At 40.3% G+C, this 25,786-nt stretch overlaps 2 protein-coding genes across 6 annotated transcripts in view; one reads left to right on the forward strand and one right to left on the reverse strand.

Moving 5' to 3' along the window:
• Window positions 1-25,786, reverse strand: part of LOC138125072 (protein turtle homolog A-like) — a 191,010-nt gene that overhangs the window by 8,801 nt on the left and 156,423 nt on the right. For all 5 annotated transcript variants that reach the window (XR_011157335.1, XM_069040334.1, XM_069040332.1 and 2 more), the window contains exons 3-9: window positions 22,013-22,221; window positions 18,222-18,332; window positions 13,612-13,815; window positions 13,402-13,547; window positions 12,845-12,995; window positions 7,457-7,587; window positions 2,929-3,088 (exon numbers count right to left, since the gene is read on the reverse strand). Coding sequence is in view for 4 of the 5 variants with exons in the window: in XM_069040334.1 (XP_068896435.1) it covers window positions 2,929-3,088; window positions 7,457-7,587; window positions 12,845-12,995; window positions 13,402-13,547; window positions 13,612-13,815; window positions 18,222-18,332; window positions 22,013-22,221 (1,112 nt within the window). In the remaining variant the exon portion in view is untranslated. The remainder of the gene's footprint in view (window positions 1-2,928; window positions 3,089-7,456; window positions 7,588-12,844; window positions 12,996-13,401; window positions 13,548-13,611; window positions 13,816-18,221; window positions 18,333-22,012; window positions 22,222-25,786) is intronic.
• On the forward strand, window positions 8,352-9,522 carry LOC138125075 (ADP,ATP carrier protein 1-like). Its single transcript, XM_069040338.1, has 2 exons — window positions 8,352-8,642; window positions 8,761-9,522. Exons 1-2 carry the CDS (start codon window positions 8,453-8,455, stop codon window positions 9,459-9,461), a joined length of 891 nt encoding a protein of 296 aa, XP_068896439.1. The 5' UTR covers window positions 8,352-8,452; the 3' UTR covers window positions 9,462-9,522.

A 25,786-nucleotide genomic window follows, 5' to 3' on the forward strand; every position in this document is an offset into this window, starting at 1 on the left:
ATACTTCGTCTCGTCTGTTGCAATCGAACGGCATCGATTGTGGAATCGCATTAGCCTAATATCGCCAATCTAATGAAGCCTGCAGTTGGCTTCTACCTCCGCTCATGATTAATTCAGTCCCCGGGGGGCGGTCTTTGACGCCGTACTCTTGCGTCTGACTTATACGGCGCATAGATCTCCGCTTTCAATTCGAGAGGTTGCAGAAATGACATGAGCTCTGCCGTTGATGGCACAAATTACAATTTCCAGCGAAGTCTCGACGATTTGCAGGAATGTGAAGCGCAGGACCCGCCTAACAATGGAGAAAAAAACCCCGCAAACGTTCTAACGAGGGGCGAATTTCTCGGTGATGTATGCGGAGCTGCATCCGACCGAACAGGTGTCCAAGAACGACATGATGCACTCGGCTGCATTTACGGCCCGTACATGCTCCTGCACAAACATGCATTTAATTGCATGCCGCATTAATTTAATGGGCGACGGTGGCATTCCAAGATGCACGATTTCGGTCGGATCGACGATAAATTGGATGCGGCGTTGTCGTTTCGATGTTGTGACACAAAATTGAAACTCAACCGTCGACGAAATATTATTTACGACCGAGTTCGATCTCGAAAATAAACCGCGGAACGGAAGCGGTTCTATCTCTGGAAGCGATCATCGTCTCGACGATAATGCGGATTATACCATTTCGGTTAACTGAGGAACTTCACGTACTCACGTACTCTGCCATCTATTGCAAATCTATCACCAATTAACTATTAATGAACAAGGGCTGCCACGAATGAAGCCAATTTTTACGGTTAGCAACTTTAAATGGACACATTTCTTTTAAAACTTTCAATATTGAGTGGTGAGCATAAAAATTTAACACAGACATTTAAGTTAAGTGTTATCGAAAGCGCAATTATCCCTTTCGGGACGAGGTTTTCATTTCAGTAGGTATTTACTACAGCTGATGTAAATAAACTTTTGCTAATGCTGGAAAGTAAACATCGGGGAAATTTTAGCAAATGCTTGTGTATGGGTGTTCATTCATACTTTCCACTTCTCTTCAGGGCGTGAACAAAAAAAAAAATGAGTGACAAACTTGGAAGTATTTTTTAAATCAAATTATGGACTCATCTAAATAACACGCTTCTCAAAATAAAGATTATTTTAACGAAAAATTAAAACAAGTTATTAATTTAAAACAGATCATACCAGCTCTATTTTGGGTGTAAATTGGGGTGTTGTGGTTCTTTGATTAAAAAACAGACTATAATAATATGTAGATATATGTTTTTTTGTAAAAAAAGTACTTAGTATAAAGAGACAAGCAGTATTGTACAGAACACAAATACCCCATAAAATATCAATTAGGAAATGTCGAGGATCGTCGAGTGGAGTACTTTGCATGGTCATCAGCGGTGGAGAGGTTCCACTGTTCAATTTGTCCCGGGACAATGCCGGCGGGCTGATAATGCAGCGTTGCTAATTTCTCGACGATTATAAAAGTTTGCAACGCCGATTTCAATTATCTGCATTTTAGAGGCAATGCTCGGCCAACAACAATGTTGAAATTTAATCTGGCGGCGTTCAACAAAACGGCTTTCATAAGCTTGAAAGGAACAAAATGGAGATACACACATACACATATACGCGGGTACAATGGGAGAGCATTTCCTTTGTCCTGTAAACACAATATCGAGCGTTTAAAAGAATGTATTTACGAGCATCTTTAATATTGTTTTGCATGCAAATAGTTCATTTTTCATATATGTGTGTGAGGGTGGCGAACAACGTCAGCTCTAATTTAGACTCGGCCGTATCAAAGCGATGCTTATTGCTTGTCGCTCGTTTCATAAACCTTAATTTTCCATCGAGTTTTGCTCTGTTGGCAAATTCGGGGCGAGATACGGCAAAAATGCACATCGGGATCCCCATCCTTCCTTCTGCACTCTTGACTGCAATCCCCGGACTTTGGCAAACTTTGCGAACACAAAGAGCCTCCCTGAGACAGTCCATTACTTACTTATTTCCTGATGATGAGTAAGTATCAAATTGAATTCCGAGAGGAAACGAGTTCCTTTTCATCGTCGTCGAAAAAAAAATCGACAGAACAAAGTATTTTAATTTTCCGAGACATTCACAATGTCAAGATTAGGAGCACACAGTAATAAAGGATAATCAGCTTTGCCATAGTGGCTTCGTCGGCGAAGGTTATAGGAACAATCGTTTACCGAACACAATGGAGAGTGAGTTCGCGATTACAGATTACCGCAGTCGAGGTAGGAAATTGCTATAGCCGCCTTATTTGCATCTCTAACGAGTGGTAAAGACGCACGACCTCAAAAAGGATTGCTCTTTCGATATCATCGATTCGCGAGAAAATGACGAACGATCTCCGATAGCGCGCCACTTCACAACGGTAAACGTCAATCGACATCGGGGATGACCCGGTCCGAGGATTTCCACCGTGATTTATCGGAAATTCGGGACGGTTTAGGGATATCCCGGATCGACTGTAGCTTTGAATTTTTAATTTCGGCGTGACTGCGAATGATGCGTCATTAGACCCGGGTGGCCGCGAGTCGACGAGGGGATTCCGGTGGATCGCTCGCCACCGGAAAACTTGTAAATTTTACTTAGTGGTGTTGTAAACCAACGACTTATTTATTTATTAAAATTTCAACTAGACACACGGAAAGTTCGCGTGTGCAGAGGAAATCATCGTCAACAAACCGAACCAGATATTCCAGATCGGATAACTTTCGTATTCTTGTAGCATCGTCGAACATTGCGAATTGTTTAAATAAATTCAACAACATCTCGCACGACGAGACGGCGGGCGAGAAGCGCAAAAAGAACTTGGTAAATTAATTGCCTCGCAAGAATTAGCACGGAGAAATGCGTCCTTCTGGCGGTTAATAAATTATCCGTACTTACATCTAACCCTGAGGATGACGGGCGTGCTGACAGTCTCCCCGCGGGGGTTGGCCGCCAGACAGGTGTAGGCCCCGCTCTGCCACCTGGTGACTCTCTGCAGAACCAGACTGTGGGTGCTGATGATCACGCCCGACGACATATTCTGACTCACCAGTGTGCCCTGTTGATATATCATCTATTAGTCATCATTAAGTCGAGGGTTGGTCCGGGACTAATAAGCAATTCATTAGGGCCAAGTCCGGGCCATGCCGTGATTAATTTGAATACGAAACGGGTACGTTTCGGTGGGAAAATTTTGAAAGATTTATCGCGGCATGCCGAGCCTCCGACCGGAATTAGATTGCACGGGATATCTCATAGGCGAGGAAGAAGAAGTGCATTTTCTATTCCACCGACATCATTCGGTCTTTATTTCACTGTTAGAGCGTAATATTTCCTTCACGCCACACCGTATCAAAGTAACGACCCGTTTGGGGTTCGATATCGGAATGTATGTTTACACAACACTTTGTTGCGATCTATGGCCCCTGCCCGGTTTCGACTCCGGCAAGCTTTTAACTTGGCCAAAGCGAAAACCCCAATATACAGGATGTTTCGTCTCGAATCGGACATTATTCACTCTGTTTCCGGCTCCACTTTACGTACCAGTTTATGAAACGGTGCCAAATTGATTAATAGTTGTTGTTTTCATTAAAACACGATCACAACTTTTTCCCCCTCGATTCAAATTAATTGTCTCGTGTACTTGCGAACTTTATGTGGAACACCATAAATCAAAAATAATAATTTGCCTTCATCAAAAATTAATTTCGACTCAGCACCGATTAAAACGATGACTTTGATAACTACGAGGGGCGTTGTAAATTCACGAAATTAGTACATAACGTTTCATTTTCATGAATATTGGAGTGTAGTGTTTCATTAAACGGAGCACAATCTGCCAGCAACCCCTGGGCTTTGCGATTAGAAGGAGTCTGTTTAATATCTCTTTAATAAAACGCTTTATGCATGTTCTCAGTTTTTCCCGGTTCGAGTGGGCGTTACCGTGATCGAGCTTCAATCGGACATTTTTTGTGGCTATAGTCTACTTTTTTAAATTCAATTGTCAATGTCAAAATTCCCTCAAAGACCAGGCTGTACCACCCTAAAACCTTTCGTTTCGGGACACTCTATCGTAGAATCTCCCTAGATCAGGTTTGAGGTTATGTCAGTAATTTTCAAATGTCAAATGTTTCAGGTGTAACCAAATTTTATACCAAAAGAAAAGAAATAAAGACGATAATGACACTGAAAAGTGCTACTGAACATATACAGGAAAATGGGAATTATATAACCCATTAAATAAAGCAGTTTACCTATTCATTTTCAGAAGAGGAATATCCTCAATTGGTAGATTTCCCATCAATTTTTTCCAGTCCTCTCTAATCAGTTCCTCGTAGTGACGAACACTATTGGCTCATATATTAAAAGAAAATACCTCGAATATGATGTGTGCATCTTTACTGCAATTTAGCATGGTCGATTTTTCTGTCTGCATTTCTTCACGTAATCTAATCATAGCCAATTTTTCTCGTTGTGTTAGATCCTTGCTTTCGGAAACTCATTTGACTTTTTATTTTTATTTAAATGTAATTGCGGTTTCAAGCGCCTTCACATCAAAATGACTGACATACAGTTGACACTTTACGTTACCAATCTAATAACTATCAAATAACCAGTGACTTATACCAACATGACAACACTTTGACAATTGATTTTTTTTTAAATTGGACTTTTTTTTATACGTAAAAGTGAAACTTCTTTTGGTGTTTGCTGTCCCCACGTTCGTGCGAGCTTGGTACGATTCTGTTCGGATTTTTAACTGGTGTCGTCGTCTGATTAGAACTAAGGAAGAAATCGAGATATCGAGGATGAGTAATGTTGGTTGCCTAAGCGGCGACGTGTAAAAGGAGACACATGCATCCTCGCCTTTAAATGGCACACTTCTAAAGCGCCCCGGTACTCAGCTCCCGCAACGAATGATAATAGAGTTCTGACTTAATTAGACATTAAAAAAACTAATTTAATCGCAGCCGCCACACATTCGGGATACGAGTTGTAAACGATCGTATGAATAATTCAAAAACACCAACAACGGCATTAATACATTACACATTTTGCGAGCTCCATGCAAGTGGGTATGAAACTTTATCATTTATGCATCACTCATTAGACCAGAACGAGAATATAAGCCGCCGTCGTGTGAGGCAAATGATAATTTATTAGAGTGTAAAACGGGGGACCCGCTACAGGGTGGCGCGTTAGGATCTTCGTGTTTACGCGCCAGGTTATACAAACACATCAGAGCTCCTTGTTATCTATTGCACGTCGTTTATTCTTGGCGACGATGTCTGTTTTACTTTATTTTACATGCTGTACACGCCACTTTTTGACACTCGCCATCTATCAGACCGACCTGATTCGGTGGAGAGAAAGGCGGACGACGCTCTGATGTTTGGGTGGAATCACGGCGTTAACCGCAAATTTAAATGACGTTTACGCGATTATCTACGAGCGATAAGAGACGCTAACGGCCCACTGAACATCTCGACTAATTTGTTGACGTTTCGTTTTAGTCGGGGGCACGTGGATGAGCTTTTAACGGCCGCTTGCGGGGCAAGAGCCGAGAGATTTACGAGAGCGGACGTTGCAACAACTAATTCCATTCGGAAATGAAGAAGTTCTATTAATAATTAGTTGTCGCCGCATTGTTGCTGTTTAATGTGAATTAACCACTGGTGGCCTACACGATAATAAATTATGTATTATTTTCTTAAGAGCAACTTAATTTTACTCGTCAGTCTGGCTAGATCTCGACAATGGGTGATGTGAATGCAGACAAGCAAAAGCTTTTACTGTCCAATTTTTAATCAACTTCTTGGATTTCGCCGTACAAAAACTAGCAAACCGAGTCCTCCAGATGGTCCGAATAAAAAAATCATCTTTCACCAAGATATTCAGCAGTTGCTTTAATAAATGTTTAACATTTTGTCCGAAAGCGATTTTCCTAAAAGTGAACGTTTAAGATCATGATGATGATGATTTGTTAAAGGTGAATTGTTCGATTTTTGAAGAGGGGATCGCTTTGTTACGTTGGCGGAGCAGAGTTCGAAAAAAAAAACCTTGCGAGAAGATTTATCGATGGCTATTTATGGCCGAAAAAAGAAATTAATTACGGGCAAAAAGAACTTTGGAATGAAAGAAACGGCGAAAAAATTAAGTAAAGCAATGTGAAAGAAGTTAATCTAAGAGTGATTAGTCCGTCCTCTGCCCGACAAACTTCATACATAACGAAAGTTCGAGAAGCATTTATACCCCAACCTGGAGTTACGACAGTTTGGCCAACATTCGTTTCTTTAATTCACGACCGTACGGTTCCGTCCTTTTCTAGCTCGGCGTTCGAACAGGCAAAATCACAAGTTTGTTTAGGATATTAAAAATAAATAAACAAAGTTTTCGGGCAGAATGGCACCGTTGCCGAGTTGAAACCGCCGCGCGAAAGAGACAGAAAAGAGATTTAATGCGTGGACAAATGTAATTTAACCCTGCGTCCCCCTCAAGGGACGCATATCTTCGGATCGTGGTGGGCTACTCTTCCAGCCTTTCAAGTGCCATAATTCGCGTTAAACTGTATCAGCCTTAGATACACATTTGATAGGGTTTATTTTGCCCCCGAGGATCGGGCTCATGAGCAATAATTGGAGATTCTTTATGAACCATAAAAGACGGATTACACGCAATCTTTATATAAAGGCAATAAAAACACGGGAGGAGCTCGACCCGCCGCTTACCCACCGACGAATTAATGTCATGTAAAAATGCTGCCCGAGGGCGTCTAATCAACGATTTTTATACGTCACTCGTGGCCCTTTATTACCCATATCTGGGGTTTCTGCGCGATATAATTTGACTTGTAATTGAAAATGGCTACTTAGTGTCGACCGCTTTCCTCCGAGTGAGTCTCGTAAAAAATCACATTTGCAGACTCACTTCTTTAATATCGCACCGACAAAGGCAAATTTGTCACGAAAGAATCGACCAAAATTAACTCCGAACTTGGGGCTGCGAAAGGAATTTTTAAATAGACAAGACTTTTCTTCTCCGTAAAAATGTCTATGACAGTAAACTTGCCGTAAAAATCTCTCGGCCATCCCCGCCCCAGGGTGGGATTAAGTCCGCAGTCCAAACTGGCGTATGAAAACAATTAAACTGATTACCTTCAGAGGAGCAATAGTAGTAAGACAGGACGGCCGTTTGGGACAGACTAATAAAAATTAAAACGCGTGGAAATGCTGCGGCTTCGTCCGTCCCGTTCTTAATTAACACAGTTGCCCTTTTCAGGGAGTCGGCGGGAAAATCTCCACCCGGGGTGAGAATTCACAAGAGGAAACGGGGGGAGGGGTTACGTAAAACAATTAATGCAACACAATCACAAACAACGGTCCCGATTGCATCATCGGGGAGGAAAATACCGCCCTCTTATACTCACGTCATGAAACCACGTGATCTTGTGTTCCTTGGGGTTCGCCTTGATGTTGCACTCAAAATACACGTCGTCGCCTTCTTTGATGTCTTCGGGATTCAGAGTGCTGCCCAGGTGAAGGACCACTTGGGGAGGATCTAGAAATAAACACAAAGTCTGGAGCGATACTTTCGACAATGGAGAGTATCCAAACACATTCACTTAATTGGGTTCAACACAAAGAAATTGTCAGAGTTTTTACTCTGAGGGACATCTAACTAGTATAGTAACTACTGATTCTGCGAATAAAATGACAAGGCTCCGATCTCGTATGGCGTGTTAAGATTCTTTCGTAATTATAACATTTCATGAGTACAATATTGTATTAACATTGTGTATTTGAGGAGGATGCAATTATTTCATTTAATATGAAAAGACAGATGCACGGATAAGAGGCACGCTATCTGCAAATGTAATAAACTATTTCTCCTCGTTGGAATATTCACTCATTTATTTCCATGAAATTGCTGCGACATCAAGGAATTTTAATATTCACGAAATGGAAAGACGACGCAACCTGTCTACACTTTTTGCTTATTGCTAGTGGGTATTTCTTGTGTTTAAAGATGACTAAGATAATGCTCCCCTACTAAAGAAACGACAATATTAAAGATGGGTTATAAATCATTATCGTTCCCATTGTTGGCAGACCGCACGCTAGAAATAATCATATTCATTTAGTTCAGAAAACTCTTTTGGAACAATCGTCTTAATTATATTTTATAAAATGGGATCCGACAGCTGCGATCAACACTAAACCTGAGTTATCATTTCGGAATAATTGCACATTGTCATTTAAAGTGATGTATTATAGTTGGCCGACAGAGGGAGACAGCGCTTCGATTATAATTTTAATTGCTACCAGATGTCGCTTGTAAAATTTCAACAAACAGACGCTGTCATTTCTGTCAAAGTCGAAGTCGTTCAAACTAATTATAATTTACAGCAATCGTACGAGTCAGAATGGTCAAGGATAGTTTTCTCAAAGACTTTTTGGCTGGAGGAATTTCAGCAGCCATTGCCAAGACAGCTGTGGCCCCAATCGAACGCGTCAAGCTGATATTACAAGTACAGCATGCTAACAAACAGATTCCCGAAGAGAAGCGTTATAAGGGAATAATAGATTGTTTCATTCGTATACCGAAAGAGCAAGGTAATTAATAACCATTTCATAAACAGTAAAATGCATTTTTACTTTTTCAATTGATGAAGCGTTTGGCTCATACGACGACGTACACGTGATGAATTTGTTGAAAATTTGTTTGAAATAGGTATCTTGAGCTACTGGCGCGGCAACTTGGCGAACGTCCTCCGGTACTTCCCCACTCAGGCATTGAACTTTGCTTTTAAAGATGTATACAAGGCGATTTTCATGGAAGGCGTCGACAAAAACACTCAATTTTGGCGATATTTTGCGGCAAATTTGGCTTCAGGGGGGGCCGCAGGTGCCACCTCGTTATGTTTCGTCTACCCCTTAGACTACGCCCGAACCCGTCTCGGGGCAGACGTAGGTAAGAGTCTCGCTGAGAGACAATACACTGGAATCATCGACTGCATCATGAAGACTTTCAAAACAGACGGCCTCATGGGTTTATATCGGGGGTTCAGTGTGTCTGTCCAGGGAATTATCATATACAGAGCGTCCTATTTTGGACTGTTTGACACCGCAAAGGGGATGCTTCCTGATCCGAAAAATACGCCGTTCCTTCTTTCGTTCGTTATCGCTCAAGTCGTCACGACAGTTTCTGGATTCACTTCGTATCCCTTCGATACTGTGAGGAGACGCATGATGATGCAGTCGGGAAGGGCCAAGCACGAAGTTATGTATAAGAATACGCTGGATTGTTGGGTAAAAATTACCAAGAATGAAGGACCTTTCGCCTTTTTCAAAGGGGCCTTTTCGAATATTTTGAGAGGTACTGGAGCTGCGTTAGTGTTGGTGTTTTACGATGAAATCAAGGCTTTGCTTTAAGTGTTTTTTTTTTGTTCTGCCTTGTACTTGTAGAAAATAAATGTTAAAATATTTCCTAGAATAGTTTTTTTTTCGGATGAAATTTAAAAAAAATCCCCCAATTTTTTTCTTGTATTTTAAAAATTGAAAACGGACACAAGTCAGCAATATGTCCGCTACACCGTGTCACAAAGAACGATAAGAAGAGAAAGAAAAGACAAAACTGTAAAAGTCTTAAAATTCCATAAACCGGCAGTACAGGGAAATGGGACTTAAGACTTAAGTAGCTACAGTCAACCGAAGTGAAGTTCTCAGGAGCTGTAAAGGGTCATTTCCACTTCCAAAATTTAATGAGGAAAGAAAATGTAAGAATATGGACCATTAGAGACCCATTTCACGTCCAAAGCGAAATGGGCAGAATATCTGCAGCGAAGAGGACAAAACATACATGCAGATACTTGGGACTGTTCCATTGTGGGGTGGTGGTTTCGTTGAATTAAAAATTTAAGATGAACTTTTCAAATAATGAAAGATGATTTGAGTTTATGTCGAACAAAATGGGAGCGTCGCATCTTTGCGCCTACTCAAAGTAAAAACACCCTGGTTATTCGAGTTAATGTTGACTTGTCAGGATTCCGTGTCGAAAAGTTTCCAACTTTTCATGCAGTTTATTCTAGGAAGTATTAGCTGAAGTGGGTAGTTTTTAAAAAATGATGCAGAAAGAATAAATAAAGGTCGACGAGAGGGCGCTCGGGAAACTGCGTCGTACGAATTGTGTAATGAAGAAATAACACCGCGCTGGAAGGAAATGTATCAGATTTGACTAAAAGAAAAAAACGAGCCGGAACTTTGGAAATTAAATTAAGTCAGTCCGCTCATAATTTCATATTTATAACATCTGCGGTCTCCTGGAGCGCTGCGGTGACACTCACTCTCTCTCTTAAAATATTATTTCATCTTTAATACGAGAATGAAGGAGGAAGATGACGCTAATTAGCAACATGGCGATTGTTTGGTTGAGTTTTTGTCGCGTTTCGTCGAGGAATCGAAGTCGTTTACTTTTTCGCTGCGATCGGTAATATGAATTTTCCAAAGTTTTTCTTGTTCAATCATGTCTCAGGCGAGTTGGTGCTCCTCCTGATAAACGCGCCAAAGTCCCATCCGTTCCCGTCTACAAAGAGCCGTTAGATTCGCAAGTTTCCGTTGACGGATTCGAAGGAAAACCCTCACGTAAGTAATTGTCAATATGTGCAAAGCCTGTGGCGAAATCTTCACTTCAAATAGGTACTCGCACCGTTCCGACGTAAGGCAACACTTTAAGCAGCAACCCAGCCGGTGGAAAAAGAAGCCGACCGGCGTTTATTTGCCGATGTGTATTGGGAGAACTGGAACGAATAAGTATCGATTTTGTACCTACATTACGTGAAATCGCTTAGTTGGCGGCGCGACCGGAGGAGAGTGTGTGCTTTTCAAATTTTCTACGACTCGGTAATTGGAAATTTCCGCTTCATTTCGTTACGCAATTTTCTATAATTTATTTAACACGTTTTAATTATTAAGCGTGCCGTCAAAACGAAGTCGACGCCCGAATTACTTTTCCGGATTTATTACAGCGCTTATTGTGATCGCGTCTCGGCTTGAGGCGTCAAAGCTTTTTCCGGTTCGCCGATAAGTCAAGGAATGCAATAATTTCAATTTGATGAAGGACCTGGCCCGATCGCTACCTCGGCGGGGGCACTTTTTTTCCCAACTCTTTCACCGCCCTCGGCATCGGATTGATTAATCTTTTTCGATTCGGTAAACACGAGAAACTGAAATTACTGGAAACGCGGCCAGGAGGGCTCGTATTCAACCGCAATTGCTCGAAATTAGGTAACGCAAACGAAAGATGTACATCACACAGAAAAATACAACGATCACACAGCAAATGCAGATTGACACCTTCCATCAACAAGTACACGAAATCACGTAAACATGAAGGAAAGAAAATTTTCTTTAATTACGCGGACTTAGGTCCTTGGTCATCGTCAGGCCAACACTGGAAATTGTTAAATTGCGTGGCTCTGTGCACACTGTAGGTACAAAATCATAAGAAGGAAGCCCCTTTTTTGAAAATTGTAGACAAATGGGGCTAAATGTTTGTCATTTATGTCGTCTTCAATGTCGAAAAAAGTGAAATTGTGATATAATTATAATTATATTATATTAATTCTTTATTTTATCTGTTTTCCCCTAACAACGATTTTGGAAAATATTTAATGATTAACCACTTTGAAGGCGAATCTTTTGAGGAGCAAATTTTCTGATAGAAATTAGCGCTGGGGAAATTATGAAGAATATTGTTTCATAACTTTACATAGGTATTTTTTATATACTTAGTATACATTCTTTTCTTTAATTGTCTACTCGTGGCTGCTTTCAGCTACTAATTGAAAATTTGTACTTATGAACAATAACACGTTGTTGCAAATGAAGGGAAACTGACACAAACAAACCCTTGGTTTCTGAGAATCCGGTGTCATTATGCTTTCCAAAAGGTTGCAAACATCCCAAATAGGCAACAAAGACATTAATAATTTTTTATGAAAAAAAAAGAGTATATCGTATCAAGTGTCATCAGATATCACTCATCAGATATCTGAAAAAAAATAATTCTAATTTTATTGACGCATAATATTTGAAGGTTTTTATGGCATCCCTTTGTTTTTTGGGGGCGGTGGTACATTCGAAAATTGATTAAAAAGTGTAAGGGGCGTTTATAAGAATAGTAGAATACGTTTTATCAGTTCAATCAGTCTCGGTGAATACTCGAATGTGAACGCATTAATTGGGACGTGATTTTGTGTCGTCTGCCGGTACTTTATGTTGGGTTTTGCCGTCGGAAAAACCTGCCTACATAATTCCTCCGTTGGTAAGTGCCTATTCTCGTAACGTCGTCTGTTCGCCAGCTTGAATTCCTGCTGGCACAGGTGAAATTTACCCCAAGACGATTTGAACAAATATCTGTCAGGCGGCAAGTTATTATAGACCTAAAATACAATTCCACGCATTCTTAATAAGATGAAAATCGTTGTGGCGGCGGTCGTAATGAAAAACCGCGATACGCGCTTTATGTAAATGTGTGCGCTTTGTTGAGAGAAAGCCTCCTGAAATTTAGACGTCGTAAATACCGGCGGCACACTTTCATATTTTCGTGCCGTCACGTTTGCGCTGCATCAGCAAGGTAAGGGTGAGAGGCGGCGGAATATAACCCAGGTGTAAGTACGCACCCAGATAGCGGGTCGATATCGCTTACGATGTGAATTTTAAACGGCGTTCCAGAATTCCGATGACGCCCAAATTGATTGTGCGATTCGATATTAATAAGCACTCCTTAATCATTCTCGGCCGTGCAGGATACTCACAGACGACGTTCAGCTTGAAAGAGTCTTCCTGGCTGAAACCCGGCAGGTTGGGGTTGTCACCTAGACACTTGAGGAATGTGCCGTCGTCCTCTGGGACCGGAGCGAATGTCACCGAACTGATCACGATGGTCTCGTTGCCCTCTTCCCGCACCTGTCAACCAAACAAACAAGGATAACGTGGTGCGGCAATTGCAGAATTTTGGCTCGATTTCGATACCAAATACCATAGCAGTCAGCGTCCGAGACGTAATCCTGAACGCATGCAAGAACTGACTGTTATCGGATTTAATAGATGGCGCTCGGTTAAGAACGTTCTGAAATTGTGTACAGGCGAAAGTCTTTGATAATTGTTTTTTTTATGACGCTATTATTCAGAGTGCTTCCTGTTTTTACGATAAGACAACAAATCGCGATTTCCACGATTTCGCGCGAGCGGAAAAAGGGCCCAAAACTGCTTCAATTGCCAACCGTAAAACAAATAACTCAACAAATTAACCGGTTTTACTGCCGCGGAGGAGGATTCAAGCGAGTTATTTATTGTTAACATTTTTTGATACCTTTCCTCTTCTGAAGACGCGGTTATCTCTTGTCCAGGATACAACCGCCTTCGGCCTTGACCCTGTTACTTCGCATTGTATCGTGTAATCTTGGTCGGCGACCATTTGGCGAGGTTTGTGCGGAATGACGACGCTCAGAGGCCGCACTGTAAAGGGTTGAATGTTTACTCGTGGGGCTCTCGGCCGGAGAGCTGTTCTATTTAAACTTACGGAGAAGTTCTAGTCTTACAGTCTTCTCTGCGGGCATCATCAGCTTTGTGTTGCTGGCTTGGCACTTGTACGAAGAGTTGAGGTGCTCTCGTCGTACTGCTTTTACTGCCAAGCGGTTCACCATCAGACTGTCGCCGATGGACTTTACTTGACCTTCCACGAGGCGGTCGTTCATGAACCAGGACACCGTAGGACTGGGACGACCTGAAAATTACACAAACGATCATAAACGCCCTCACGTTCACGTGCTCTTGAAAATTAGTAAAATTGCTGCTCGGGCGGGAGGCACCGGGTCCGTCGGCTCATTACCAAATCTTTTTGTCTTCATGCATAATGTTCAATCTCATCAACTTAAATACGAAATACGGCAACGATTAACGTTTACGCCTATTAGATGAAAAAATATTTTACGTTGCCTGGCCCCTGAATGTTTATTCAATTAATTTATTGGTAAAAATACGAGGCTCAGCGATAATTTTTGTCGAAAAACGTTTGTCTGGTGCGAAATTGACTTGATTTCCAGGATGATGTTTGTGTTTGGGACTTTGGAGTTTTGATGGCTTGTTACAATTGATCGGAAGTGTACTTGGTGGAAATTAAGTTTGTTCTAGAAACAAAGAAAATATTGATTTGGAGAAGTTTACAAATTGATTCAATTTATAAACTTTTCAGAGACACGAATTTAAATTTCGGAACGAGAATAAAAGTGAGTTACTAATAAGAGTGCAAATAACGAAACCGATAAAAATTAATAATTTCTAAAAGTTTCCGAAAATGAACCTGTCTCTCGACTAACAATTAAATTTACATTAACAGCAATAACGTTACAAACACACCGATATTTAACATCTCTAAATTGTACTACATTTTTGTTTCACCGGTAGACTTAATTGTTATGTGCCTTGCTATTTACCTGGTCACACGTCTTAGCACGAACTTTTTCAGTTACCGAAGAACGCCGATTTTCTCCAAAAATTGAAAAGTAAAGACAATTTCCTAGTTTCTTTGGGTACATCATTTTGTTTTCAGACAAAAGGGAATTGTTTTAGTTTGAAAGGTGCGAACGTTATCGTTAAACACACGTGTCATGAGATGGAACGATTTTTGAAGTGAAAACTTCTTTAGGCGCGCCACATACATTTTATTCCCGGGCAGTGAATTAGTTTCATGCAACACGGTAAAATCGTTCGCAGCACGACACGGCAAGCTAAAATCAAGGGAGTCCAGGTTTTTAGCGGAGCGAGCGAAAAACAGTCAACTGTGCGTTCAATTTTAAATTATTTTCATTGTACGTTGTGTTGTGACCTGACTGACCTCAGTGCAGAGCTGCAGAAGTAACTGTGTGTATATATATATACAGGATATTTCATGAGTGATAATGAGCCTGACGTAATTTAAAATGCAACACACACTATATTTCCGAAAAAAGCTGGCTACTGTCATTAAAATGTCCGGCTTTTTTTGAAAATGTATTGTAGGTTGAATTTATTATTCCGTCAGGCTTATTATCACTCGTGAAATACCCTGTATAGTTTTATATAATATAAACGATAAAGACACGACAAATATTGTAAGTTTACAGATGAATGTAGGATTTAATACGTAATTCTCTATTATACGGCTTCAACAATTCATCAATTATTGGAAAAATTTGTGTAGCAAAATGTGAAGAGGAAAATGGACAAATTATCATAATACAGGGTATTGGTATTATGTACTATGAAAACTTGTGTTGTGTTCAATATCATCGTCAAGAAAATAAAACTTAAACATCCAAACCTAACCTCACAAATTTTGCTAGAGTGCTAAAAGCGGACGTATTTGCAGTTTCTATTGAAAAATACAGATTTTTTTTTAAAACAGCATTGGATTAAAATAATATTAATTATTTATGCCTTGCTCCTTATTCCTCCAAGTCATCCATAATCATAATGATATTTTTTTTTGTTCGACACTGTCAGAATTAGAGAATTTTCTCCTGTGTGAACGGATTTTGATAAATGTCACAACTTGTCAAAACGAAACGTCAAGCTAATTTTAAAGATTTTAAGCGATTTGGAGCCTTTAAGGGGCTCGTCGAACAAAAAAACGTTGTATTCAACTCGTTCGTGTGTAAATTGGGCCTTTTCTGGCACTCGTGGGTCTGGCCCACTCATGCCAAAAAAGGCCCAATTTACACACAAACTCGTTAAATAAACTACTATTTTATAGAATAGGTACATATTACTTAAAATCAGTAACGAGCATCATAGAAGTTTTCACTTCTGTCGTGCGGTCTTAAGCACACACTCTTTTTTTTTTTATGCTGACATTACTCTTTATGCAACTAGTAATCTGGTTGATTCCGTGACGGTTGATCATTCGTTATCGAGGCAAATCGTGTTTCGTGCTATAATAAACGTGTCAGATTCCTCGAGTCGCCTGGTGTCACCGCCGCCGGGGAATTAATTTTTCAAGGGTAGTAATAATACAACAGCCCATGTGTCTTACCGTAGTACGGTTTCAATATCAGTACGAGATCTGAACACTACTTTCGGTATAAAACGTCAGGATTTGTGTATTAGAGGCGCATTTCTGAGGCCGGCGCTGAAATTGCAACCCTGCGCCTCCTTAATGCGTTTCAGATGATGGGATTCTCGAACAGCAGGCCTGGGAGACTCCGAGGGACCGACACTATCAGATAGAAATTGTCTTACGTCCTTTTCTCTGTGCTATTTTAGGGAAGTCTTTATGTTCTTGCTTTTTATGTAGATGTGTTGCGCGATTCGTTTCTAATCTTCGGTGGATCGTTATAGAGATGTAACACGACCTCCAAGTAGTCTTCACGACGACAAAAAGAATATAACTTGGCTCTCGTCTCGACCCTTATATTTTGGGAGCTTGGCATCATCGGTTTTTATCGAGTTTTTTTTGGGCTTTCATTCGGAACTAACACAGTTTTAAATTTCAAGGACTCACTTCTGGAATATCGCCACTATTCTGATTGATGCATGAACCGTGACAGGTTAATCAGATGGCGCTTTCGACACGCCACACTATTTTCGATGGCAAATGAAATTATTTCGTTTTATGCGAGCGATCGTCTTCGATAAAATGACAAGTAAAGTAGGTGAAATGTCGCGCCGTTGAGTACCACTTCTTGATACGAAGATGGCGTCTCATAATTATCGGAAGTGGTGACATTTGTATCCCGCGTCCAGGAATGACACGTAATTCATTAGGTTCTTTGCTCTTCCTGCCGCTCTCTGATAAATATCTAATCTGGCTGGCAAGGCCACAAACACACACCTGGAAGTTCGCGTGTCTACTGGTATCGACCAGAGCGACAAGGGCAGACCAGAGCTCTGAGAGTCGCTGACAACTTCTCCTTCATATCCAACATTACTGATTCCCATGTTACACAACATCGATGTTCGTGTACCTGTTTGTCTATCATCATACCAATAGGTCATAAATAACTTGTATGAGTTATTTATTAAAAACCCCGGAAGCATAATGCGTAACAGAACGATACAATAAAGAAGATGGCTTTGAACGACACGAAGAAGTTGTCATTTAAAACACGACTTCTCCAAAGAAAGTACTTACCGAAATATGATTTTAAAGAAATTGGAGATAAACAAAAATAGATTACGTTTCAGATTCGACTTTGTTAAAAGTTGGCCGCCCGAAAAACATCTAACTAGCTTTTCCGGAGCGTCCGGAAAGTTTACTGGCCATTATTTCAGGCGTCGCTGAAATTTATTTTATTTAATCCGTCATGCCGGATTTATTCCGGGATTTTTAAAAGTCCCGTGTCTCAAACTTCTCGATAAATAAGTGGTCTCTCTCTAAATCTTTAAATTGAGGGAAAAACAATTTTGTGTCGGACGCAAATATTAAATAATCTTTGATAAAGAACCGGTCGCTTCCTGTGAACAACACTTAGGATCTGTACGGCAGAATCCGAAAGCAACCATTACTTTGAGTTGTTATTCTCAGGTGTGCTCTTTCATCAAACATGCACAAGAGTGGATAAAGATGTGATAAGGAGGCACCGTTCCTTCGGCGTCTATCAGTTCTGCATAATATATGGTCTTCTACCGTGAAAGGTCGCCCATCGTGGTCAACGCAACTCAAATAATTAATGGCCACATAAGGGAAACTCTCAGTTAGGGTCTTGTCAACTGGTAATGTCTCCTGTGGGAGATATAATACGTCCTCTTCAAACTCGCTTCGATTTTTCCGACATCATTTTTTAAACGATTTATTCAACGGAATTCGATTAATCCGCGTGTTTTCGGTGGCCGAAAAACTGCGACGTGAGCTCCCATAAAATGGCGGGATGTCTCCGTAAGTTTTTTAATTACTTAATTAATTTCGTCGGTCTCGTGTTAGAGCGCTGAGCCGAACTTAAAGAAACGCTAATATAACGAAAGCAATATTTTATAAAATTATGTGTACACCGTAAAGTTGAAATTACCTGAACGGCTGCTTCATATCTCCCGGTGTAATTAAAGAGATTTTGAGAGGCTTGCTTGCATTAATTAAAGCCGCCCTGTTTGTGCCCCCGCTTTCAGTATCATTAAAGCATTATATTCTCGAAAGAAATCGCGCAATAAAATCGTTACCTCCTCGAACTTCGCAAGTGAGGATGAGATCGGAGCCCTCTTCCAAAGGACCCACGACGCCGCTGATGTCTCGACCGGAGTTGTCGTACAGCAGCAAGTTGTGCGGAGGAACTGCAACAAAAAAAAAACATGTCAGGTACAAACAAGTTAAAAAATGAAAATATGTCTACTAATTAGTTAAGTAGGTAATTTATAAAACAAACCGCACTGATTTGTAATTATGTAATTATAATAATCAGGGCATTTGTCGATGTGCGCTTCTCCATGACAATGTTGTTGTGGAGAGTCAATGGCGATTATTTCAATATCCTCCATCAGGATGATTGATAGCGGATTGAACCAGGTCCTGCCAGTGATAAACTACAATTACAACCTCACCATGCAAACGCTTTTATTTCCTATTTTCAATTGTAAACTATTATCGAATGATCGCGCGTATTCGACACCAAACACTGCGTTTATTTCGGTTCGCTCCGTTAGTTGTGGACGATTTAACATCAGGTATATCAACCACATTTTTCGTCCGAGTGATACTGCAACATTAAAATACAATAATTAATTAGTAATTGTTCAATTTTGAACACCACCATTAACTAACTCTGCGGGTTACGCGGTGCCTCTAAAACCCAATTTCCACTGTTGGCCCTTAGTACAAAGGTTACCTGAATCATGTATTATTAAAATATTCAAGTCTCTGTCCGGGGTATTAGGCCAAGCGTGTGTAAATATGGTTAAAATCCTCTTATAAATAAAGAATTAACAGCTATTTGAATAAGTGATTAAGTTTCTGGGCTAGCCTAGATAATGAGCAAAGGGTAATCTCGTTAAAATTTTATATCTCTCCCTTCATCATTTACGGTAGGAGTTTTTGACGGTTCTCTTGAAATATCTAGTTTCCAAAGTGAAAGTGAAGTTATTTCGTGGAATATTTGAATTATTAAATAGTCTTGAAAATCGAAATTTATCGAATGAAAGTGAATCGCGAAAATTTTGAGTTAGCTATCGATAAACTATAAAGCTTTACGACGATTTGCCGGGACAAATTTAAATTGAAAAAGTATTTGTAGATTATACTAATATAGCGGATGATCCGGGACTCCCCCGCCTAGAACTCCATCAGATAGCCGCGTTCATATTCGTCGGCGCTCGGGGAAAAATATATTATGCAACTTTTACCCTCAGATCAGAAAGTTTTTCAACTTTTACTCCGCCGAGACGACAATTATTTTTTATTCATTATATTTCTTCTTTTTGCGATCTTTCGTATAAACAACGAGTAAAAGCTGAATTCCCCTGCCTCTACGCTGTCAACTAATACCGCAAAAAACTAGGCCACATGTCGTTTTGTTTCCACCTACATATTGTGTGTCCATATGAGAATTTTTGTTTTTTATTTTCCCAAATGACCCCGTTTGCGGGGCAGAAATTAAATTTTGTTTTCGCACGGTTTGACGTCAACAATAAATTGTAAATTGTTCTAGATACCTGTTTTTGTTCAAATGCGTGCTGGTGCAGTTTCAGAAACTGTTCAGGATTATACTTTGGTAACAATCGGTCACACGTACAAGTTCAGTCTTGCAGTGGTCACGAGTCACGACTTCAAAAATAAAAAAAATCTCAGTCGACGAAACCGCAAATAGGAACCGATCTTCGTGGAGTTTGTCCAAAGTTACCGGAACTAGCGTGTTTTTAACTCGGTCCTGACAAAACATTCAAATTGAGAGCGAAATTAACGAAGCAATTACAAAGTAACGCCAAGTTTCAAATTGGATTTTTTGCGAAAAGAGAATACGCCGAGTGTATTATAACTGAGGAAAGAAAGTGAACTGTCTTGCCATCTGTTGAAAATGTATAAAATGATTAAATTATAATTACAGCCGAGTCGGATCATAATGAAATTCCACTTCAGGTTTGGCGCCTTCGGATTGTTGCGAAATACTTTATAGTGGAAACGACGAATTCTAACGACTCTATTAAAGCTGAAAAGTGGGGGTGTGTTTGAACGTGAGCGGAGCCGCAAGAGTTCTTAATGCGTTTTTATCGGAACCGGGATGAATGCAGCGACGTTGCATGGGTTCGCTGCTATTTTTCTTTTTTCGAAAACGCGATAACACCCAAGAAAGGAAGTTTCTCGACGATCAGCTCGATTTAATGTTCGAACTTTCCTAGTTTTTTTAAATCGTCAGAACGGGGCAGCTTTCATTATCGATTGTGAAAGTTGATTTCACTGTAATTGTTTTAAATTAATAAAGTTTTAATTCGATAATACACAGTGCACGTACAAATTTTGAACAGTCAGTTTGTTTGTTCTAGTTCGGTGAAATCATTTCAACAGTACCTGTCGAACCCGAAAATATTACCATAACTCCGGGCCGCTTCATGAGGATTTCTCTTTAAGCCTATTGAAAAATTTAGTGCCGGCTGAGTACGGGGGCCTAAAAAGTGAACATATTGCTGAATAATCCGGCATTATGGTCCCCAGCGAGGAAATAATTGGAACATTTTAACGCATCGCTCCCGCTTGTCCTATATTCTCCAAGTTGGATTTAGTTGGGATTTGGACCGTTACGGTGTAAACACAACCAGCCACTCTCGCAGGAAATTCCATGGTGAATTTTATATTCCTGAACTAATTGAAATCGTTAGGCGAGCATCCTTCCCGAGCGTTTGTAAGAAATTGATTCCTTCCCTCATAGACGGTAGAGCCGGCCTCGTACTTCCAACACCTTGCTACATTATTTACATTTTGATCTATCGGAAATTTAAACTGTCTATTTTTATCTCGGAAAGAAAATAAGGAAGCAATCGAAAATCCTCAAGGATCGCTTTTTCTTTCAACTAAATAAGACCGGGCACGAAAAGAGAGAGCAACCAAACCAGGACGAAATTTCAAACGGATAAAAATTCTTGATCCAACTTTTATTTGTTTTCGTAGAAAAATCACTAAAGAAATTACATACTACCAACATTTAAACACCGGAACGTTTGCAATAAAATTCTCTTTATTTTTTGTATGTCATTTAAATTTCAACGTTTGAAGTTCATCGAAAAGTAAAGTTAGATACCAGTAAAAAATCTTTTCCCGCTTTAGCGTTATTAATGGGCCAACTTTTCAAATGAACGTCTGAAATAGCGCCATTTCAAATTTAGAAGAAGAATGTCAGTGGTACCTAATGAAAATACGTGCACGCTTGTTAAAAGTATGTATATTAAACCGGTGGCAGTAGAGTCTATAATACATGTAGTGCTCATGCGTAAATCGCCTCCAGTTGAACGTTAATAAATAATCTTGCGCCAAAATTAGTCGCTCATTTCTCTTTCATCTTCCTTGGACGATTTTTAATTAGCGAGCTTCGGCCCAGCTTACCTTTGAAGCTGCAAGCTTAATATCTTGTCGTAATTGTAGTTGGATGGGTGGGCCGGCCACTTCATTTCCTGGAGTGAAGCGTTAAGCTTCAGTCCACAATTTCCGTCTCGGTTGGTTGGTTAAGATATCCGCTCGCCAGCTTTGATGTATACCTGAGCCTTTAAGTACACGGTTTTTAACTTAATTATTGCAAATTCACGCGTGGCTAATTTCCTCGATCGTCTTTCGGACGTGGCTTTCCGAAACAATTCGCTTCAGTTTGACCCACCGAACGAATCGGGTTCGGTTTTACTTTCGCCAAGGACAGGACCCCACCGTCGCCTCCATGAAAGTGATTAGATTTTTTATAAACGGCAGTATCATCTGTTGAGAGGCGGCGGGAAATCGGATTGTGTCCGCAGTGACAAGATAAAGTGGCACTCACCAATGACCGTAAGATTGATGGCGAAATTCCTGGTCGGTGTTGTACGAAAATCCACCCGACAGCGGTAGATGCCCTCATCGTCCAGACTCACCCCGTCGAGGGTGAGCGCGGCTGGCTTCGATACTGTCACAAAATAAGCTCTGGGACCGAAGACTTTCGGATCGGACCAGTGGAGCGCCTTGTTGAAAGGTCGGCCGCGTACGTCGAAGCTGCAATAAAACAACGTTTAATCAGAAATTAATCAATCAATTATCGTCGTTAATTAATCTACTGAGTAGGCGTTGGAAAAATTAAACCGTTTAGAACAGTGTAAAGTTTGAATTTCCCGCCGTTTGACACGAATGACATTTGTTTATGTTTAATCGGGATATAATTGAACAAGTCTGTTTTCAGCAAAGGGTGCCTTTAGATATTTGTTTCGAGAATTGGAATCGTTGAGTTATTGTAAAATATTGCAAATAAAGGAAAAAAAGAAAGATTTTTTGGCTCTAAATTTTAGGTAAGCTGTCAACATGCTCCAATTAATCTACGCTTTAAAAAAGCACAACAATTGACGGTTTCCAACGCTTTCCCAGCCCAGAATTTCATTTGAACACGCGACAACATGATCAACAAAAAGGAGATAAATAAAACGGCCGGCCGTGGAAAACAACATTTTTGAAAACTGTCACTTGTCAATTTTGGCTTTTGGAGAACACACATTATTCACGACAGAATCCTATCTTCGAAATGGAAACGAAGAAAATGGCACTTGGATTTATCATGCGCAAATGTATTTGTTGGAGTTTCGGTAAAATATCATCTCTTCATCCCGAATGTTAGTATGATTGAAGCTACGCCGTACGTTTTCAGAAGAAGTTTTCTTGATCATGCTGTACCGTTGTTATTATTAATTAGAGGATGCAACAAACGGCAAGAGCAGTACGTTGTCCAAGAGTTTCATTAAAAATAAATCCGCGTTTCGGGCCGCTCTCCTGATTAAAAAGGCTCCGCGGGAGCGCGTAAGCCCCACTTTAGAAAGCGTTATCCTTAGCCCAGCAGTCGCGGAACCCGGAGACCCCGGAGACCACTTGACGGCGGAGCTAATGATAACGCTTCGGTGTGCAAATGAACGATGAAATGGGACAAACTTTGAGCACCAGAATCCGCCGCTTTGTCCCTGCATCTCCAGGTCTCTCTTCGGTCGAGATTAATGGAGAAATTCCAACAGAGGTGAGCTCATTTCCTCTGCAATCTCCCACGGAAAATTAATGCGACGAAAGACCTTAATAACAAATTCATAAAATATACACTAGCACCTTATTAAATAAAGAGGCGTTCTTCGAGCGCTTAGCACACTTAACGCGCCGCACTACCATTCACAAATCAACACCGAAGGATCATTACAGCTTTCAAACACCTGATACCTCTGATTTATTTCCAGAAGAGTCTTTAGGAAATTGCCGAGGACGCGAGGCGGCACAGATCGCGCTTTACCCAGGCGTTGCCGTGGCTAATTTTCAGAAAGCTGCGACGAATTCCGGTTTTCTGACTTCGAATCGACTACTTTGGATTAAAATGATTCAGACGGGGGGCACAACTGAAACTGAACCGTTGACGGTCTAAAAATTGACGTTAGAGATTAGACAAGCGTGTCCGGAGAGATGCAAATGATTATTTGAAATTTATCATAACTTCGAGGATTTCTTTTAGGGTTCGAACTAGACCCTTGATAAGGGTGCCATTTCGATTTGGCCGCAACGCGTGTGTTCCCTTTTACGGCACGCATTTGCAAATAAGACCGGAATTAGTGAATTCTCTTTGTTCTCCGACGACTCAATTGAATACTAAAACAGCACAAAAGCGGCCATTTTTGAAGGCCCGTCTCGACGTTGGATTTTTGGCCCGGAATGTGTGCGGAAGTGGAAGACAATTAGTTTTCGGTTCCTTTGTGCTTCGTATTGGTCGTGTTCCTGCCATTACTTTGCATGTAATGTATGGCATTTAGGAGCAAATATCCGAGATAATTCTCGCCACTTCACGGACGACTGGTCGGTTGTAAAAGGAGTATTTGCACGTAGAGGCAGTTTAGACGGTGATATCTGGTCTCAAGTGCTGTGTCTGGCTAGCACTGGGAAGTTACGTGACGAAGCGAAATACAGGTGAGGCGTTGCAGCTTTGTCCGCTCTACGTCTCCCTCGAGTGCCCTCCCTCCGACATATTTGCGGAAGATTTCCTTCAATATTAACGCAGTTTCTAACTTTCATGCCCGATTGTTATTTAAAACTTGCGATAAGTTCGAACATTGCATGCATCTCGAAACGCGACACGACGAAGATAGCATCCGTTCGAAGGAGACACCATAAAATGCGCCATTAAACGATTCATTAGGACTATTCAGCTTCGAATTTTACCTAATGAACATTTTAAGACCAATATCCCACTTTATGAGAGTTAGAGGTTTATGTATTTCAAGAATAAACTACGTAAAAGGACCGTTTAAGCCCGAGTGTCTCGTTATTAAAAGTATATCGAGACGGAATCGGCGGAGGACTTGATTAAAACTGGAATATATTTGAACATTTTTCAACGGAAGAATGTCGGATAGGGGAGGGCATAAATTATTTCGAATTAATAAATAACGCTTTATTATTGAATTAAATATTAAATTCAAAGAGTTCGATTTTAGTAGGGGTCCCGTATCTTTAACAGATTTCATCACATTCGACGTTGAAAAAGAAAAACCCGAAAACTTCTAAGCGAATAATCGAAAAATGGAGCATTTATATCGCGCGTTCAAATGAAATCCTGAGCTGGGAAGGTGTTGGAAACCGTCAATTGTTGTGCTTTTTTAAAGCGTAGATTAATTGGAGCATGTTGACAGCTAACCTAAAATTTAAAGCCAAAAAAATCTTTCTTTTTTTTCTTTGCAATGTTTTAAATTAAAAACAGAATAACTTAACAATTCCTATTCTCGAAGCAAATATCTAAGGGCACCCTTTGCTGACAATAAACATGTTCAATTATGTCCCGATTAAACATAAACAAATGTCAAACGGCGAGAAATTCAAACTTTACACTGTTCTAAACGGTTTAATTTTTCCAACGCCTACTCAGCCCAGGATTTCATTTGAACGCGCGATTTATAAAATGACCGACGAAGTTTAATGAAAATACGAAGCATAACATAATTTTCTGTAAAGAAAAAACTTCACTTCGCAGCCAAGAAAGCAACGAACCTTTATGTAAAGTAAATGCCGTTTTAAGCGAATGATTCATAATTAAAATCGAAAGTTGTAACGATGAGTAATGAGGAGTGAAACTTGATTTCGTAAAACCGGGGCTTTTCTAATAACTTTTTTTGATATTTCCGTCGCGAAGCAAAAAAATTAGTCTTGCTATTATAACGCGACTGCATTGCTTTTTTTTGTAGACATTCTAACGCGCAGTTGCCAGACAGTTACTTCTATGATCGTTAGAACGACATGAATTATAAAATTTTCATGTTAAAATGCCGTGACAAAAATGTTCACTGGCTCTTAGGCTAAATGCTTAATAGGAAGCACCGCGCGTTGAAAGTGTTAAATGCTCCTAATCCCGTACTAACTCTCAACAAGTTGCAACAAACCGTTTAAAAATATTTGACTGTATCCATGTCTTTTGGTGACCAGACCGTTCACATTATCGGTGCTCCAAGTATTATTAAAGATTTTAATATAAAATGTACTCGGAGTGTATTACATCTGAGTTTATGAAAAACTCTTCGTGAATTTCTTGGTTATTTGTCTTGACACC

The sequence above is a fragment of the Tenebrio molitor genome, chromosome 2 (genome assembly GCF_963966145.1).
Source record: "Tenebrio molitor chromosome 2, icTenMoli1.1, whole genome shotgun sequence".
In the NCBI taxonomy this organism is placed as follows: domain Eukaryota; kingdom Metazoa; phylum Arthropoda; class Insecta; order Coleoptera; family Tenebrionidae; genus Tenebrio; species Tenebrio molitor.